This window comes from Hirundo rustica, chromosome 9 (assembly GCF_015227805.2).
Source record: "Hirundo rustica isolate bHirRus1 chromosome 9, bHirRus1.pri.v3, whole genome shotgun sequence".
Lineage (NCBI taxonomy): Eukaryota > Metazoa > Chordata > Aves > Passeriformes > Hirundinidae > Hirundo > Hirundo rustica.
The window spans coordinates 18,954,376-18,972,088 of record NC_053458.1 but is presented as its reverse complement, the minus strand read 5'-3'; the positions used below and the strand labels follow the sequence as shown (position 1 = coordinate 18,972,088).

At 36.5% G+C, this 17,713-nt stretch overlaps 1 protein-coding gene across 15 annotated transcripts in view; it reads right to left on the bottom strand.

Moving 5' to 3' along the window:
• The window catches only part of LOC120756434 (hornerin-like), a 72,966-nt gene that overhangs the window by 5,621 nt on the left and 49,632 nt on the right, over positions 1–17,713 (bottom strand). For 8 of the 15 annotated variants that reach the window (XM_040072807.2, XM_040072805.2, XM_040072810.2 and 5 more), the window contains 30 exons: positions 17,278–17,319; positions 17,032–17,073; positions 16,116–16,154; positions 15,569–15,610; positions 13,201–13,242; positions 13,060–13,098; positions 12,718–12,759; positions 12,578–12,616; positions 12,198–12,239; positions 12,057–12,095; positions 11,715–11,756; positions 11,575–11,613; positions 11,402–11,446; positions 10,884–10,925; positions 10,243–10,281; positions 9,254–9,292; positions 8,525–8,563; positions 8,234–8,272; positions 7,928–7,966; positions 7,615–7,653; positions 6,896–6,925; positions 5,489–5,530; positions 4,936–4,974; positions 4,148–4,186; positions 3,845–3,883; positions 3,436–3,474; positions 3,031–3,069; positions 1,956–1,994; positions 1,572–1,607; positions 798–827 (listed from right to left, as the gene is read on the bottom strand). In XM_040072807.2, the coding sequence (XP_039928741.1) occupies positions 798–827; positions 1,572–1,607; positions 1,956–1,994; positions 3,031–3,069; positions 3,436–3,474; positions 3,845–3,883; positions 4,148–4,186; positions 4,936–4,974; positions 5,489–5,530; positions 6,896–6,925; positions 7,615–7,653; positions 7,928–7,966; positions 8,234–8,272; positions 8,525–8,563; positions 9,254–9,292; positions 10,243–10,281; positions 10,884–10,925; positions 11,402–11,446; positions 11,575–11,613; positions 11,715–11,756; positions 12,057–12,095; positions 12,198–12,239; positions 12,578–12,616; positions 12,718–12,759; positions 13,060–13,098; positions 13,201–13,242; positions 15,569–15,610; positions 16,116–16,154; positions 17,032–17,073; positions 17,278–17,319 (1,182 nt within the window). The remainder of the gene's footprint in view (positions 1–797; positions 828–1,571; positions 1,608–1,955; positions 1,995–3,030; positions 3,070–3,435; positions 3,475–3,844; positions 3,884–4,147; positions 4,187–4,935; positions 4,975–5,488; positions 5,531–6,895; positions 6,926–7,614; positions 7,654–7,927; positions 7,967–8,233; positions 8,273–8,524; positions 8,564–9,253; positions 9,293–10,242; positions 10,282–10,883; positions 10,926–11,401; positions 11,447–11,574; positions 11,614–11,714; positions 11,757–12,056; positions 12,096–12,197; positions 12,240–12,577; positions 12,617–12,717; positions 12,760–13,059; positions 13,099–13,200; positions 13,243–15,568; positions 15,611–16,115; positions 16,155–17,031; positions 17,074–17,277; positions 17,320–17,713) is intronic. The other 7 variants (XM_040072815.2, XM_040072817.2, XM_040072811.2 and 4 more) reach the window with 6 other exon arrangements.

Here is a 17,713-nt window from a genome sequence, read left to right as displayed (position 1 = left end):
CTCGATTTATATGTCAAGTAATATGTACGTGTGTATATATATAAAATGTGGATATAAGTGAGTATTGTGTTTATTATTATTATTATTATATAATTTCTATTTATAGAAATCCTAATTTAGATGTTGTTTCCAACACTTTTGATTCTCAGGATTAGCATATATGCCATGGGCTTTATACTTGGGCATGTCGTTTTGCTTGATTACACAGACCAATAAAGAGTAGTGATCCAAGCAATTGTGACTGTACTGAGAAAAACAAGTAGCTGAATCCTCCTTCAAAAGTAAATTAACTTTATCTCAGCAAAACAGTGTGGGGGATTTTGTGTGTTTGGGGTTTTTGGGGTGTTTTTCAGGAATTTGCAAAGAAATAGAAAATATACTAACTGGACAGAAAACTGGAAATAGCTTTAACTTTTCCAAATGTGTTTCTCTGCTCCATTCTGAAAGCATTTGGAGTCAAGATTTTAATCCAAGTTTCACTAGTTCAATCATAGTGTTAATAAATATCACAAGAGCAAAGTCCAACACCCAGCAGGCACACTATGAGATATTTGGGAAACAGATCCTTAGAAAAGACCCTGGCCTCTCTTACAAACTGAGTAACTAGTTTTGAATAGTTCCAAGTCACTTAATATTTCAGCCTTAGCAGATTCAAAATTGCTCATTTTAGCATAATGTGGAAAAAGCTTTCGTCATACATAGGACTTCACAGACAGAATTATTTCAAGAAATGTAGTTTCTTGGGAATTTTCTAGTATGTGTACATACTATGGAAAATACATAAAGACAATACTTACTGAACCTCCACCGGGGCACACACACCCACCCTGTACAAAACACAACCAAACTTACTTTCCTGGGTCTGTGTTTGCAATAGGCCTCTGAATTAGTAAATCAAACTCACATTCCAATATTCTAAGAAAATGGACTATAAGACACTGCTCATCAACTTACCAAGTTCCATTCTAAAAGGCAGTTTCTTTATCTCTCCCCTGCTCTTTTAGGCTAGCTGTGCACTTACTAATCAAATTTTTAAATAGAATCTTCTAACTACTGTAAATTTTAAATGAGAAAAAACCTACTCACAAAAGGATAAGTTAAAAAAATTGAGGAATAATACAGTTTTTGTTTGTTTGCTTTTTTGTTTGTTTGCTTTTTTGTTTGTTTGCTTTTTCCCTTGAGTAGACCAGAGCATCAAGCCTGTCAGAATTCAAGAAGCATTTGGACAATGCTCTTAGGCACATGGTGTCATTCTTGGGGTGTCCTGCACAGGCCCAGGAGTTGGACTTGATGATCCTGATGGATCCTCCTAACTCAGGGTACTCTATGATCCTATGGATACATACAGTGCTCTTTAGATGACTTCCAGTGGAGGCCTATTAGGTAACTTCTACTCTGATAAAACTTAGTGAGAGGTGACCAGGGGGTCACTGTTCAGCATCTCACTTTCCACATTCAGTCTGGATGAAATGTGTGAAGGGAAACAGTTCTTGTGAAGGAAAGTTACTCGAAGCAATCTGTGAGTATGTGACTCTAGCAGAGCTGAACAGTAGAGAGAAAGAAAAGCATACCTGCCCACCAGACTGTCTGACTCCTGAAGAAAAGCCCTGGAAGAAATGAGAACTTAATTACTTCTGTGTTACTGAATAATATTCTCTCTTGTTCTCTGTGGTTGTCTGTCTTTCAAATTGCTTCTATTTAAACGTAACACAAAAAATTGGCTTCTTAAACCATGATAAGTTGAAGAAACATTTCCATGCAGTGTCACAGGTCCCTGTGCCATTTGCTCTTAACATGTTCTGATATACCAGACACACTCATACTTAGCAATCCTCCTTCAGTCTGGCCTAAAGCTATTCTATCTTAGAATGTTCCTTTTTTGCAAAAAAACCTGGTCTGTTTCTCTGATGAACTGTGTACCCAAACTGAAAATACCATGAAAGTAGAAGTTTTACCTGTCCACTATATTGGCTGCTTCCCGGAGAAGCTATACCCTAAAGAAATGAAAAAGCATTTGTATTTGTTGCACATTCTTTAACTTATGACCTGTCACAGAAAAAACACACTTTTATTTGTCTTCCTTGGATTTAAGTGCCACAGGGACGTGAACATTTAACTTTATAACCATACTGAAATCCACTGAAAGCCTTTACAGTGGCTGCTGTTTAAACAGAGCAATGAGGTCTGAATCAAAGTCAGCTTCAGGCAGGTGTGAGTAGTGCTGCTGCCCTGGACTGTGTGCTCACAGCAGCCTTCTGTGCCTTGCTTATGTGAGTGGGCTGACACAGCACAAAGTCAGATATTCCTCTATTCTGCCTAAACGCTGTTTCACTGTAACACAGCCCTTTAAAAAAATATTCTGATTTTCACACACACACACACAAAAAAGTGAACAAAAACAACAAACAGAAAAACAATTGTCACCTGTCCTCCATAATGGCTGCCACCTGGGAAAGATGGATCCTGTAGCAAAGGTGCCAATTTTTTCTCAAATCAAAAAGCCTTTTTTAGAACTTTTTAAAGAAACACTATTTCTTTTCCTCTGTTGCACAATGAAAAATTACAGGAAGATAAACACTCAGCCTATTGCTTGATGCGTCACTCCATATTAGAGGCTACACCTCCCGGCAGCACTAGGAACTCCATCTGTCATCTTTCATTTCACAGGGGCATGAGGAGTCAGTAACTCCTCACCTTCTCCTGTGCTGCTTTTCAGATATCAACTCTGTCACTGCATTTTGCTGAAGGAAATGAGGTAGAGGAGGAATGAATCTGCTTCCAGCTACTCCTTACTGTTAGAACTAAGAAACCTTGACAGCACCAGGGCAGGTTGGAGGGTAGAAAAAAGACAGAGCTGCATTTAATACAAAAGAAGCAGCGTTATATTTCTTCAGATCATATACCTTTAGATACCTATCTGTTATCAGATAAACAGTTTTCACCAAGTATTTTTTCAATCAATATGGAAGTACCAAGTTTTGATGTAGAAACTGTGTGTTAGAATAACAACTACACAGAAGAGATTCTCACCTGTCCTCCATACTGGCTGCCTCCTGAAGAAGGTGAACCCTGAACAAAAAAGAATTGAATGATCTCAGTATCCATGTCACAGAACTCTTTTAAACCATTCTTCGTATGAAGGAGGAGTACCCAGTTTCCTTCACTCCAGAACTGTGAGTGGACTGAACCACTGTCCCAAAATGAGTGAAGCACATCGGTATTTACCATGATGCATCAGAAAATCCATCTTAAAAAACTCTTCTGCCATTTGGCATCACATACATTTATAGCCATTATATACTTGACAACAAATTAGATAAAAAATGGACAGAAAGCCCCAAACCAACCCCCAACCTCCTTAAAATGTGCTTTTACTGAGAGAACTACTGAATCTGTTCAATAAACTAGAAAACACTCCAGGGGAAGAATATTCACCTGTCCACCATATTGGCTGCCTCCTGAGGAAGGTGAACCCTGAAAATAAACCAAAAAATGGAAACTGAAATATTTTTACACCTATTTCATAGCCTCATAGAATCATTTTGTGAAGCTTTAAAAATTCTGTTTAGCTTCATAAAGTACTGATTTATTTCAGAGAGACATGATATCTAGTCCTGCACATTTCAGGAGTCAATCAAGTCAACAATGTATTTCACATTCTGCTTTTTCTTAGTCTTAGATAATGATCTACATCTGAACTTTTTTTTTTTTTTTTTTAATTACAGTAGAATCAGAACACTACAGAGAAAGATTTACTGAAAATATTTTAGATTAAATTAAAGCTAAGATAGACAGTCAGGTGGACAATAAATAAACTACAAAAATGGGGACTATTAATGCTTACTTGTCCACCATACTGGCTGCCTCCATAAGAAGATGACTCCTGGAAAAAAAATTGATAATTTGTTATTTCTGGATGTCTAATTCATGGAAAGAAGTGGCAAAGACATCTATATTTTGTTATTTGAGTGTTTGTGTGTAATTATCCCAGAATATACCTGGGTTTTTTTTTGCTTTCCTTGAATTCACAATATTATTACAGATTATAGATCACTGTCAGTTTTCTTGATATATTAAATTGAGATCCTTGAGACAAATATTTATAAATATATATATATACACACATCTATTAAAAGTAAGAGCTTACATGTCCTCCATACTGGCTAGCTCCAGAGGAATACGAATCCTGGAAAGAATAGAAGATGAGTGAATGACCTGCAGTATAATTTCCTTAAATCAAAACATGACTCTGCTAGGACAGCAGGAGCAAGAGAGCAAGATAAGAGTGAAGACAGGTGAACAGGACTTTCAGAATGTTTTAATAACTAGAATTTGATTTGAGCAAGGTAAGTTAGGAAAACACCTGAGATCCTTAGCAAGGTTAGGAGGCAAAGACATAGTGCTTTGTTTGTGTGACGTGTTGGGAAAGTTAAAGTGGCATTCTTTCATTCTTTCCAGTTCTTTCTCTAGTCATTTCTGGAGAATGGCTTGCCTTTTTTTTTTTTTTTTTATTTGGAAAGCTGAATGCTGGGCCGGAGCTAGTTGTAAAATACTGGCTACCTAACAGGACTCTGAAAACCAAACTAAGAGAAACTACTGAAACCTCATACAACAGGAGGTCTCTTTAAAGAGGGGGAGTTGGATTTGTTTTTCTTCATAATGGAATTAGGTCCAATTGAAATATAAAATTGTGCACTTTGATTTATTCTTTTCCCAGACACGTTTTTTGTGAGCTTCATTTTGCAAGTTTCCCAAAGCAAGGGCAGTATTTGCTAAAAACTCCATTGTTATAATTTTTAGTCCATATCTACTCAATGATGAATTTAATTTCTTTTTACCCAGTTCCCATATAAAAACGGAGTTTAATTGAGTGAATGAATTAACAATCATTTTCAGAAGTGGCAAACTGGCTCTCCTTTTGGAATGAACGCTTACTTGGCTGTTGTACTGGCTGCCTCCAGAAGAAGATGTGCCCTGAGGAAAAAAGCAAACACCAAACCCATCAGTTACTTTGCTCTAAAAGAAATATTTTGAAGCAAAACTTCTTGAAAGATAGCAGTACATAAATACTAATACTAAACTTTCTTGCCATTAATGATCTAAGAAGAATCAATCACATGAATCCCTGTCCTTGGGGGAATTTTTTTTTTTACATAATTCCAAGGAAGCAAATGGAATTGACTCCCAAAGTAAAAATTTATACTGTTATCTACTTGTGTTTGTGATAACATTTTTCATTGTGAGACTTGTCTTTGAATGAAAACTTTTTCAAATGGAAAGAGAAACTGGGACCACTGCATGAATGTCCTGTGTGCATTTTTTAGTTGCAATTAAAAAGAATGTCCTGTGTGTATTTTTAGTTGTAACTAAAGGAGATTATTTTCACAAGTGTATGACTTCTATTAGGCACTGACTCTTTATCCTCTCTAGCCATTCTATTGATAAAGCAAACAGAGGACACACTTAAAAGTTCATCAACATTGCTTACATTTGCAGAGGAATCACTTCTGACTAAAGTAGGGGATCCACCCTATAAAGGAAAAAAAAAGAAAAGAAAAATTAGCCTTTGTCTTTGGTCATAAACTAGAAATGAGACAAAACCTTAGAATGTCTGTTCTATGACATTTTGAAGGAAGAATATCACAGCCTGAAATTCATTGCACTTACACTTCACTTACTTTTATCAATTTGCCAAGAGAGAAAATAGCCTTTTATTTGGCCCAGAAGATCATAAATCATGAAGAATCAGATTGTATCTACCTATAACTTATTGTCTAAGAAATAAGGGTATTACCCAAGGTGCAGGAATGTCCTTTACATGCTACATATTGATTGACCAGGTATTATTTCCTTTGGAAAGCAGGGATTGCCCTATTTCATAGTCCTTAAATAATTTCATATGGACTTAAAAGCACAAGTGAGAAGTTTCAGGTTTTGGTTTTGCTTTAAATTTTTAAACAATGGGTTATGATACAAATTTTTATGATTGGCACTTTTGTTGACTTGATTTTATTTTAGCTTTTTTTCATGATAGATCTTTTGTCAACCAATTCTGCTATTTAATGCAATCTTTTTGAGGTTTTTTGAGAAGAGATACACATCTCTGTACATACTGTATGGCAACTGACATCACTGTTCAGAAATGCAATTCACTGCCAACTTTGGAGCTTCCTGGCTTTTATCAGAAATAATGTGGCCAGAAAGCAGCATAAGGGAAGTGATTGTCCCCTTACACTGAGGGAGTCTGATAAGGCTGCCACCTTGAGTCCTGGATTCACTTTTGGACCCCTCACTACAAGGTGGACACTGGGATTGTGTCCAAAAATGCACATGGAGCTGTTTAAGGGTCAGGAGTAAAAGTTTTGTCAGGAGCAGCTGAAGGTGCTGGGCTTGTTTAGTCTGGACAAAAGGGGGACCCTGAGGGGTTGGTCCCCTCTTTCAAGTAACAAGCAATAGAACAAGAGGAAATTGCCTCAATCTGCTCCAGGGGAGCCTTAGTTTGTATTTTAGGAAACAATTTATTCACTGAAAGGGTTATCAAGCACTGGAGAGGTTTCTGGCAAGGGGCTGAATCACCATGCCCAGAGGTATTTAAAAGACACGTACATGTGGCACTTAGGGACGTGGTTTGGTGGTGACCTTGGCAATGCTGAGTTAACGCTTGGACTCAAGGCATTTTCCGACCTAAATGATTCAATGATTCTGTAACGCTGAATCTTGGCATAATGAGAAATAACTCCTACCATATCAGAACCATCTAAGTCACCAAAGGAGCAATGAATGTAGAATTAAGAGTGCCTTCAAATAATTCACTTGGAAATAAATAGGATCTCACATAATTTTCCAGTTCAACAGTTTAGTTAAAGAAAATGCATAATGAACAAATAACACTTACAGAACTTCCCCCGGAACAATCACATCCAGCCTGCAAAGAATGCAGAAAGTATTTAAGATATCAAGAGCACAGAACTGAAATGGATTCTAGTTACAACTCAAATTACTTCTACCCTCCCAGGCATGCCAACCATAAAGCTACAGTTTAACTACCCAGCTTCTAGAACTGAGTCTATTTCATCCTGTGCAACTATTTCTGCACCTACTGCTCCGATGGGGCAACAAAATGCTAATTTTTATATCTTCAAATTTTCTTACCTACAATTTTTACCTTAAAAGCATTACTCATCAAAAGGACGAGTAAAAAATTACGAGTATATTTTTTTTTTCTAAACAGGCCAGAGCACCTGGAGTACACGCAGTACTGTTTCATGTTACAGGTGACACAGAAACAGGTGATTTCTATGTGATAAAACTAACTGAGAGGTGGCCAGGAGTTCACCATTCAGTGTCTCACTTTCCACTTTCAATAAGCATGAAACTTGTTTAGCAGCAAAGAAGGTACAGAAGCTGAGATACACATGCCAAACAGTTACTGCTGGCTACTCTGGCTTGCAGGATGTCTAAAGAACCTGGCAAAAGAAAACAATGTGCTGCTGAGGCTTTGGGCAAAGAGGAGAGTGGTGAAGGAAAACAGTTCTTATGAAGGAAAGATAAGAGGAGTAAATTTGAGTGCCTGACACAAGCCCAGATGAAGAGTGTGTAGAAAGAAATTCATACCTGTCCACCAGACTGGCTGCCCCCTGCAGAAGGTGAACCCTGTAAGGGTTACATTCTCATTTATAAATTTTTCTTTGACACGTGCATTTAAATACAAAGTATTGTCTTTTACTTGTTTAACTACGCTTGAAAAGATCTATTTGGTTGGGAATGCAATTTTATCTATAGAAAGATTAATGAGAATAAAATAGTCTAAATAAGTTTCCAAAGTAGTCTGGAAACTTAGGTATTACCAGTCTGGCAATATTCTCTTGAAATATGTACATTGGGGGAAAACCCCCTCACAATAACAACAAAGAAGAAAATTTCCCACCTGCCCACCATACTGGCTGCTTCCAGATGAGGACGAGTCCTGAAAAAAATAAAAATCACTTACTTTATGTTTAAAATATATAAATGAATACCAAATATTTATTACTTTCATTTCTCCCGGTGTTAAAACATCAGTTAATACATGAATTGTATGTTTGACTACTCTGCTTGCATTTGGACTTTTACATAGAGATATGTAAAGATGAACGTATCAATCTTGTTCACAGATTAAAAATTGCTGTAATACAATATGAGGCCTCAAACTTTTGTATGGCAGATACTTGAGGTAAAAAATAAAAAGATTTACCTGTCCACTGGAGTAGCTACCACTTTGAGAAGATGACCCCTGCAAAAAGAAGACCCAATTGGTTTTTCTTTGAAATGGCTTCTGGAGAACAAGACTGTTATACACACAACATTTTTTATTTTGTTTTAAATTCAAACAATTTGTAATTTGATTTCACAAGACATGATGCCAGATGTCATGAGAAATTCCAGGAAAGAAATGGTTTGGTGTCATTTACTCATTGGGATAATTTTTAAATAGTACAGCCATTTTTGAAGGGAACTGCAAATAATAAATAAAATAGATGCTTACATGTCCACCTGACTGGCTGCCTCCTGGGGAATAAAAATCCTGGAAAAATGTATTGAAATTACATGAAAAAACCAAACCCCAAAAACTGGAAAGATCAGAGTGGAAGATAAACACTCCTCCTTACTTCTCCACATTCCTTAATTTTCTGTCATGGATTGTTCAAGAAAAAGAAAAAAAAATGTGCTGTCTTTCTGTGTAAAACAGAACATGCCCTTTCATGACTACTAATAATTGCTCTTTTGGTGAGAGATATTCTCTAGGATACAAAAGTTGAAAGAGTTATATCTCCAACAAAATAATTTCTCAGTCTGTGTCATTAGAATAAATACAGTATGTGCCATGAAAGAATGATAGGAAAATGGAAGCCTTCGTTAAGTCATACAGCACAGAAAAGCAAAGGGTTGCACTTTGAATAAGTGCTGGACAAATCTTGGTATTGAAGCCCTTTGCAGCCAAGCAATGATTTAAAAAGCTCAAGGACCTGAACAAGTGAATTGTGCTATCACATTTGTGATGTGAGTTTGAGATTCAAGAGCACACCTCAGCATCAGCTGGGATTTCTAGCAGTACTTTAACTCTTCAGCCATATCCTCATTCCCACTGTGCTTGAGGACGTTCTGTCCCACTCTGGAACAGCCTCAGGGTTTGCACAGGAGGTGTAATTTAGGTGCTGCGGTTACCAAGCACTGGGGCTGGCACGTGGCAATACAGAAAGGGAGGATTGCTTACCCGTTCACTCTGGCGGCTACCAGACGGTGAGGAGGAATCCTAAAAAATATCAGAATCAAGTTATTGCCAAGGCAAATATTACTATTTCTTTCTAAGCAAGGGGGAGGTACTGCCTGTGGGAAGGTTGAAGATGTAGGCTGTAGGATAAGCAGTCTACTAGTTCTTTCTCTGCTCATTTCTGGACAATGGCATTTCTTTATCTTGAAAGCTGAATCCTGATATAGTGAAATAAAGGAATGAGGTCACATCTCAATCTATTTTATTTCCTCCAGAATGTTTCAGGGGAAAACATCAGCCTTTTAAAAGCTTTTGTTGTATTTTAACACTAAGATGTGGTACACGTATGTTGTTACACCTTAGTTTCTTTCGGAGGGCTTTTGGGGCCCTCTGTAGTATCATGCTTTAGCTTTCTCGAATATCCATAAGAAGATTGGGTACACAAACACCACTGAAGCTATCAACATAATATACTTGTGGCTAACGTGCACAGCTGAATTTATAACTACTTGCAGAAAGCAACTTCCTACTAACTTTAGAATTGTCAAGTTTTATAAACAGCTTCAGCAGAATTAATAGGAAATATATTTTAGTCAGGAGAAAAGGCATCTTCTAAAGAAAAGCGGTTTTCACCACACTACATGGAAACAGTTCCTATGCAATATATAGATGAAGGAACTTGAATCTTTTACGTCTGGCATTGGAAAAACAAATGAAGTATAGTGTGAATTGTGGATGGAAAGAGGGAAGTAGTCATGTACTAATATTGAGTTTTGATGGAAATTGTGAAATAAAAAGGGCTTTCTTTATAATTGCCACTTCTAACAATGAATTCAAAAAATGTTTGATTGTTAGAAGTCAGAACTGTTGTAACTGCAATTTTAATTTGTGAAGTCCTTATCATGTATAGCAAAATCATGTGACATCAGATAAGGTAAAGGTACTTTAAAAGGTAGTGAATAATGAGGTTGATATTGAGAAGAAATTCTTACACTATATTCAGTTTCACTGCTTCCCATGGAAGGTGAATCCTGCAAAATAATGCAAAAACATTTATTTTCATGTAAAAAGGACTCTTACATGTTCTTAACTGTGGGGAATATAAAATAGAAGAATAAAACTAACTAAGCTCTTAGAATCTCCAATTTTACCTAAACTAAGGAATATGCAAGAAAAGATAAAATATGTAACTTTACCTGTTGCTTAAGCAGAAGAGGCTGGGGAAAAAACCCCTCCTTGCAAACATGCATTTTTATAAAGCAATTCTTTTTAATGAATTTAATTCACAAAGTTATCATTCTTTATATTAAAAAAATCACATTACTTAAACTTTCAACAGCTTCTGCATAAGTAAGATGTGTAAAGTAAATGCACAAAATATTTTCCTTTTGCATGAGCTAACATATGAACAATAAAGTAGTTAAAGCATCAAGTAGGCACAGGGCACAGTTAAAAACAGCATACATAGTGCCTCATGCTGTCTACATTATGGAAACACTGAGTTGTTACAAAGATAAAGAGAAACAAAAGTTAAAATTGTATTTTCATGGTCATTGTCACTTAAAAATAAGTGAAAGATAAGAACCAACACAGAAAGCTTAAGCTTTTGATGTAGGAGACAAATAACATTTACCTGGCCATAAGTCTCAGAGCCACTATATGTAGAAGAGGCACCCTGTCCAAAAAACATAAATAATTTTCATATTGTAAACAGACATATTTTGGGGGGTGGGGGGGATGCTTACTGTAGAGATCTTCTTCTGGCAGATTTAAAAAATATGATTATTTACTTAGTTATTGGAACTGTTAAGTAACACAGAGTTATGACACTGTAAAAAATTAATGTTACATATTTTTTAACGCAAATTCTATTTCCACTTTTGAAAAAGCCTTCATCTTGTAGTTAATTCAAAGCTAGCACTGTTGAGAAGAAAAAGCCTTAAAGGTTGGAGGCACCCCACCTTTTACTTCCCTATAAATTTTCAGGCTTCTTAGTTAAAGGTATATACAAATTTAGTCATTCCTCAAAGAAAAGATCACTTTCATTAGAATAGAGTGAGAGCCAAAATACAGATATAGCTGTATATTTACTTCACCCAGGGTTTTGGCCCTCAGCAACATTTACACAAAGAGGAATGAAAGAGTATTTACCTGACCATAGGATTCACTGCCGCCATCATAACTAGAAGACCCTCCCTGCACAGAAAATAAGAAAAGCTGATTAATTTGATTCTCCCAAGAAAGTGTTTTCCATCTTTCAAGGACAGAATAGGAGCAAAAAGAGAGGAAGTCTGTTACCCCTACAAATACTAAAGAGCACCTACCTGTCCATAAGATCCACCAGGATAAAAGAAAGGCCCTCCCTGCAGAGAAAGTAAAGACATTTACTGGTTTGTAGTTGAATGTTCTCTCAAAGAATACTTTTAGGCTGCTCCTGTGAAGACACAGTGACCAGAATATTTACCTGGTTGCCAGAGTAAGAACCGTGGGAAGAACCTGGTCCACCCTGAAAGAAAAGCACAGACCAGCTATTTTCTTGCAGATGAGAGTTTAAATACCTGCACATCTGGTTCTCACTTCACCCTTTCTGAAACTTGAATTCTGCAAAGAAACTGCAGAGACCATTCTGTACTGTTCTCTGTACTCACACCACCAGGTTACATCAGGGCTAATTTATTCTTTCTGCTCTAAGGGACTACAGTCAGGTCTGTCATTTTGGTATGTCATAGCACCCACAATATTTGGCCTGCAGGAACCAGGAGGATGGGGCTCTGTATTATCCTGGTGAGGGAAGAAGAACTACTACCTGTCCATAGGATCCTCCAGGATAGAAGAAAGGCCCTCCCTGTGCAGAAGACAGAATGGGTTACTGGTTTATATCTGGCTACTCCTTCAGGGAAGGTTTTAGATGGAGTTTCTGAATAGGGCACTTTATCTGAATGTTTACCTGGTTACCAGAGTATGTGCTGTGTGAAGAACCTGGGGCTCCCTGAAATGAAAACACAGACTAGCTATTTTCTTGCAAACAGCACAGTGTAAATACCAATGTATCTGAATCTCACTATAGGCCAATACTGTTAAACAAGAAAGGACTTCTTATCACTAAATTTAGTTAGATGAAAGATCATTCTATGGAAGTTGTAAGACAATTTACTCTTTTTCTCTGACAGATTTCATGTTGTAAGGTACAGACAGCTGATACAATTATTAGGTGTTATGATAGACTCAACACTTGTGTGCTACATTTCACAGCAGCCACTACCTGGGGAATATAGGAATGGAGATAAAAGCAGTGTGTTGTGTCTACAAACACAAAAGAGCACCTACCTGTCCATAAGATCCACCAGGATAAAAGAAAGGCCCTCCCTGCAGAGAAAGTAAAGACATTTACTGGTTTGTAGTTGAATGTTCTCTCAAAGAATACTTTTAGGCTGCTCCTGTGCAGACACAGTGACCAGAATATTTACCTGGTTGCCAGAGTAAGAACCGTGGGAAGAACCTGGTCCACCCTGAAAGAAAAGCACAGACCAGCTATTTTCTTGCAGATGAGAGTTTAAATACCTGCACATCTGGTTCTCACTTCACCCTTTCTGAAACTTGAATTCTGCAAAGAAACTGCAGAGACCATTCTGTACTGTTCTCTGTACTCACACCACCAGGTTACATCAGGGCTAATTTATTCTTTCTGCTCTAAGGGACTACTGTCAGGTCTGTCATTTTGGTATGTCATAGCACCCACAATATTTGGCCTGCAGGAACCAGGAGGATGGGGCTCTGTATTATCCTGGTGAGGGAGGAAGAACTACTACCTGTCCATAGGATCCTCCAGGATAGAAGAAAGGCCCTCCCTGTGCAGAAGACAGAATGGGTTACTGGTTTATAACTGGCTACTCCTTCAGGGAAGGTTTTAGATGGAGTTTCTGAATAGGGCACTTTATCTGAATGTTTACCTGGTTACCAGAATATGTGCTGTATGAAGAACCTGGGGCTCCCTGAAATGAAAACACAGACTAGCTATTTTCTTGCAAATACACATTTACATAAATGAGTCTACTGTGTCTCTATTCTTTCAAATAAAACTTTACAGCAACCATCAAAAGAGAATGCTGGTTCGTACTTTTTTTAAGAGATAAGGCAACCTGTAGCAGGTTCTGTTATTTCCTGTTCAGGTTAAAAGATCTGAAAGCAGTACTAACATTTAGTTTTACTCTTTTTAATCATGGAATCCTATACCATACCTTGCAAACTCTATCTATTTTTATAGATGATCATGACCTTGATGGTCTTTTTAAAAACTGCCAGAATACTGGACTTCCAAAGTGTAAAGAGTATTTAAGAGAGCATATTTTCGAGCTCACTGCTCCAAGAGAAGACTGTTTACCAGTTCCTGACATTCACTATAACTGCCATCTCCCCCTCATTTACAAAACAGGGGAAGTATTACTCTATGGTTAGACTTCTTCCTCTCAGTTTGTAGTCTAAGATCTTGTCTTTAAATGAAGCTTGGAGAAAAAGCAGAATAATTGCAGTGTGAGGAATTTGGGGATCCACATAAATAAACCCATTTTTTCCTTTGAAACAAGATGGTTTAAATATGTATAGCTCTGACTCTTAATTTATTATATTCTCCAAGTTTGAAGAGAATTTTGTGTGACTCACACCTTTTAAATCTGAAAGAAAGCTTTTTGCAAGAGTTTTTCTCGTGTGCTGAAGGACCTTCAAGGAATCACAGAATCAACTGAATTGGAAGGGATGCAAAAGGATTATCAGGTCAAACTCCTCGTCCTGCACAGGACCAGCCCCAAGAGACACAACATGTGCCTGAGAGCATTGTCCAAACACTTCTTAAACACTGTCAGGCTTGTGACCATTTCCCTAGGAAGCAGAAGACTCTCTCTTTTATGCAAGATTTATGGATAGTAGTTTATTTGTAGTATACATCTACATCTACCTTGCTGTTTTAATTATTATTAGAATGTAATCTATCATGGCCAATATGTTTACATGCTACTGTAAGAGCTGCAGCTGCCATATGTAGACATGGACAGAATATGAAGGTAAGACCAGCAAAGATCAGGTCTACTGCTACATAACTTATCATAAATTAATTTGATCAGCTGATACAATGGCAAATTGGAAAATAAGTCTCTTGTGTATCAAAGTTGACACATCTGCATTGAGAACTGGTTTTCTAATCTGTCCAATTTTGACATCTTATTTTCTTCATGTTAAAATTTTTTGTTGATAGCAACTAAATACACTGTCCTCAACCAAGCTGTGCTAGATTTCTGTTAAAAACTCTTTTTTGCAACAATTAAAGCATGCAAAGAAAAATGTTTATTAGAATGAAAAAAACTTGCATTAAGATCTCCACCTTTTTCCTTATAAATGGATTTTTTATACAGTCATGCAACAACTAAAAAGGTTTATCCTCAATTAAGTTTCAGTATTATTTCTTTTGATAGACTAGTTCATATTTTAAAGCAGGTAGGCATGATTACTGCTTAGCCTCAATTAGATGAAAGAGGTGGTAATGTACCTGACCAAAATTGCTCTCGCTACGTTGTAAGTTAATGAAGTGAAATTCAGAAAGCAGTAGTTTTTTTATACATTTAGTTTGTTTAAATAGCCTGGGGGCTTTTGCAGAAAGAATAACTCACAAAATGCTTCTTGTTGAAATCGAAAACTAAAAAACACTACATCATTCAAATAGGTTTATGTAAATACAGCTTCAATAAAAGATTCAGAAATATGTAACCTGGTAGAAGACAGGTTGCTTTAAAATCCAAGGTGAATTCAAAAGCCAAAAGCATGGTAAAGCTAGTCTATAATGCTCACATAAGCACATTCCATGCCTTTTTCCTGGCCCAGAGGCATTGCCTAAGAGAAAAGTGCAACTGACATTCAAATTTCAGTGATTCTCTTTAGGGGAAAGAACCATTTAAGTGTTGATTTAAGGGATTATATTTTGAAATATTTATCAACTTTTGGTATTTTCAGTCATAGTATTTTGTTGCACCAGTGAGAAAGACAAGGAAACTAAGCTGGATGCAACTGAGTACTGAGTATTGTGGTTACAATGGGCACGTAATAGTCAAGTGACAGAGCATGTGGATCACCAAGCAGAGTTACAGAAAATTAGTGGTCAAATGGTAATTATGCAGTTAAGTGAAACTCATTCTTTCATTTGATTGTACATAGTTCAACCAATATTAAGGAAATCACCATTAGTCTTAACCAAATGTCCATATTTACAAGGTGATTAATTCAAAATACTACATTATGTAGAAGGAAGTATAAACTCAGAAGAATAATTACCTGTCTATGACCACTGCTTCCATCAGGACAAATGCAACCACCCTACCAATTTAAAATAAAAAAAATAAAAAAAAATTTTAAAAAAAAAAAGTTATTGCTTTGTGGAAATTTAAAATAAAATCTTATTTCAGCTGCAAAACTGTTTAGGGACTACAGAGAAGGTGAGACCTTTGCTGTTACCTAGAACAAACGAGGAAACAGCCCAGATGTGTGCAGTTAGTACTTGCTTTGGAAGTCAGACTGAGTGCTTCTCTCAGTGGGATCTCTCAATGGCAAATGCCTCAGCAAGAGAGAAATATCAGGGTAGTCAGGAGTATCCCATTGGGCTATCACCCATAAAACACATTTTATATTGAAACAGTGCTAAAAAGTGTTTTCAGAGAGCCATTTCTGATGAACTTAATAGGGTCACTTCATTTGCAAATTAATGGATAACATCACCAATCTTCCATGTAAAACTACTTAAACTCTGATTTCTGAATTGAATTAATTTCGTTACTAGGAAGTTATCTGAACAAGTCTAGTTAAAAATAAAGAAAATCCTGACCTGATTACTTGATCCACTGGTTGCAATAAATGATCCACCCTGTGAAGAAAACAATTATATTTTATTAAAGCATTTTATTAGCATTTTAAGTATAAAACTATGCAGTGAGAAATGCTATTACAAACTCTATTCCTGCACCAATGAACATAACCTGTTGAATTATTGTGAAAACATAAATTAGGATGAAAGCTAATTAAGTGACTTGATACAATTCACAGGGAATGGGCATTAGGGAAACTAATTAAAAAAACTGTTACCTTCCAGAGCTCAGAGATCTGTCTGCAATGTTGAATTAAACTTCAAACTCTCTGAGACAGAGGACTAAGCTACTATTAAATCTACATGATGCTGGGTGTAGCAGGATTTCAGACCCCTGGGAAGCTGATGGGTACCAGTCCAAGTTATTAAGAGAACCAGAACTGATCCCACTCTGGGGATCAGTTAAATTTCACATAATTCTCTAAATAAACACTGCTGCAGCAGTAAATAATCCTACAGAATATGAAAGTTGGACCTACTTTTGTAACAGAAGCACGTAATCCCTAAGATGTACCTTCCTACCAAATGCAAAATGAAACAATTATGTGTATGGCCATTACAATTAAGAATGCAAGAATGTTTCTAAAATAAGAATCTGAAATTATTTAGTTTGTGTTTTTGAAATTAATTTTACAGAATGTTATGTATAGAAACACCTGCAATTCTTACCTGCTTAGTGAGGTGAAGGAACAGAAGAAACTGTATATTCTGGGCCTAATATCACTATTTACAACTGCAAAATTATAATATTATAGGGAAAATTCAAATCAAAATAGCATCCTTCAGTACAGAAAAATTACTGGAACATAAATTATATTTCATTTTAAAAGTTATCAGAAAGCTCCTTGATGTCATGCAGTTGACAGTACATTATTACCTGCATGTCAGAGTGGCTGCTATTTGAAGGAGAAGATGCATTCTGTAAAAAAACAAAAAAATGACACATATCTGTAAGGGTAATAAATAAAATACATAGTTATATTAGGAAAGAACTATCTAATCCTAAAGAGAATTAGTTCTTTTTTGTGGATGCTAGATCCTCCTTTTTTGTGGGTAATACACAAGGAGCTATAAGCTTACTACTACCAGCAGTAGCTCAGAAAAGGGGACAGGAATGTTTTACCTGTACATCGTAGGCTCTTCTGCTCAAAACATGTGATGTGTCCTGTAAAAGCAATAACATTTACAATTAGGAGATGAAATTTCTATAATCAGTGATAGGTCTTTTTTTCTTTCCATATTATTTGTTTATAAGTGCTCCAGACCCGTTATTGTGTACATTGTGTAGGAATGCATTGTTATAAGATAAAAGGCTGTTTGCACACAATTTTTATAGGCCACTACTGAGTCTGACTTGCAACTATACAGTACAGATATCTGGATCTGCTACACAACCACTCAGCATAATAAATTAGGAAATGTTATTATTCCATCTTTCTTCAGCTAAAATATTAGCTGACCTTTGTATGATACTCATTGAATTTTAACTTTAGCTTGGACCAACTCTGAATGTGCTTAATGAAGAACAGGATTTTGGGCTGCCCTATACTTCAAAGCAA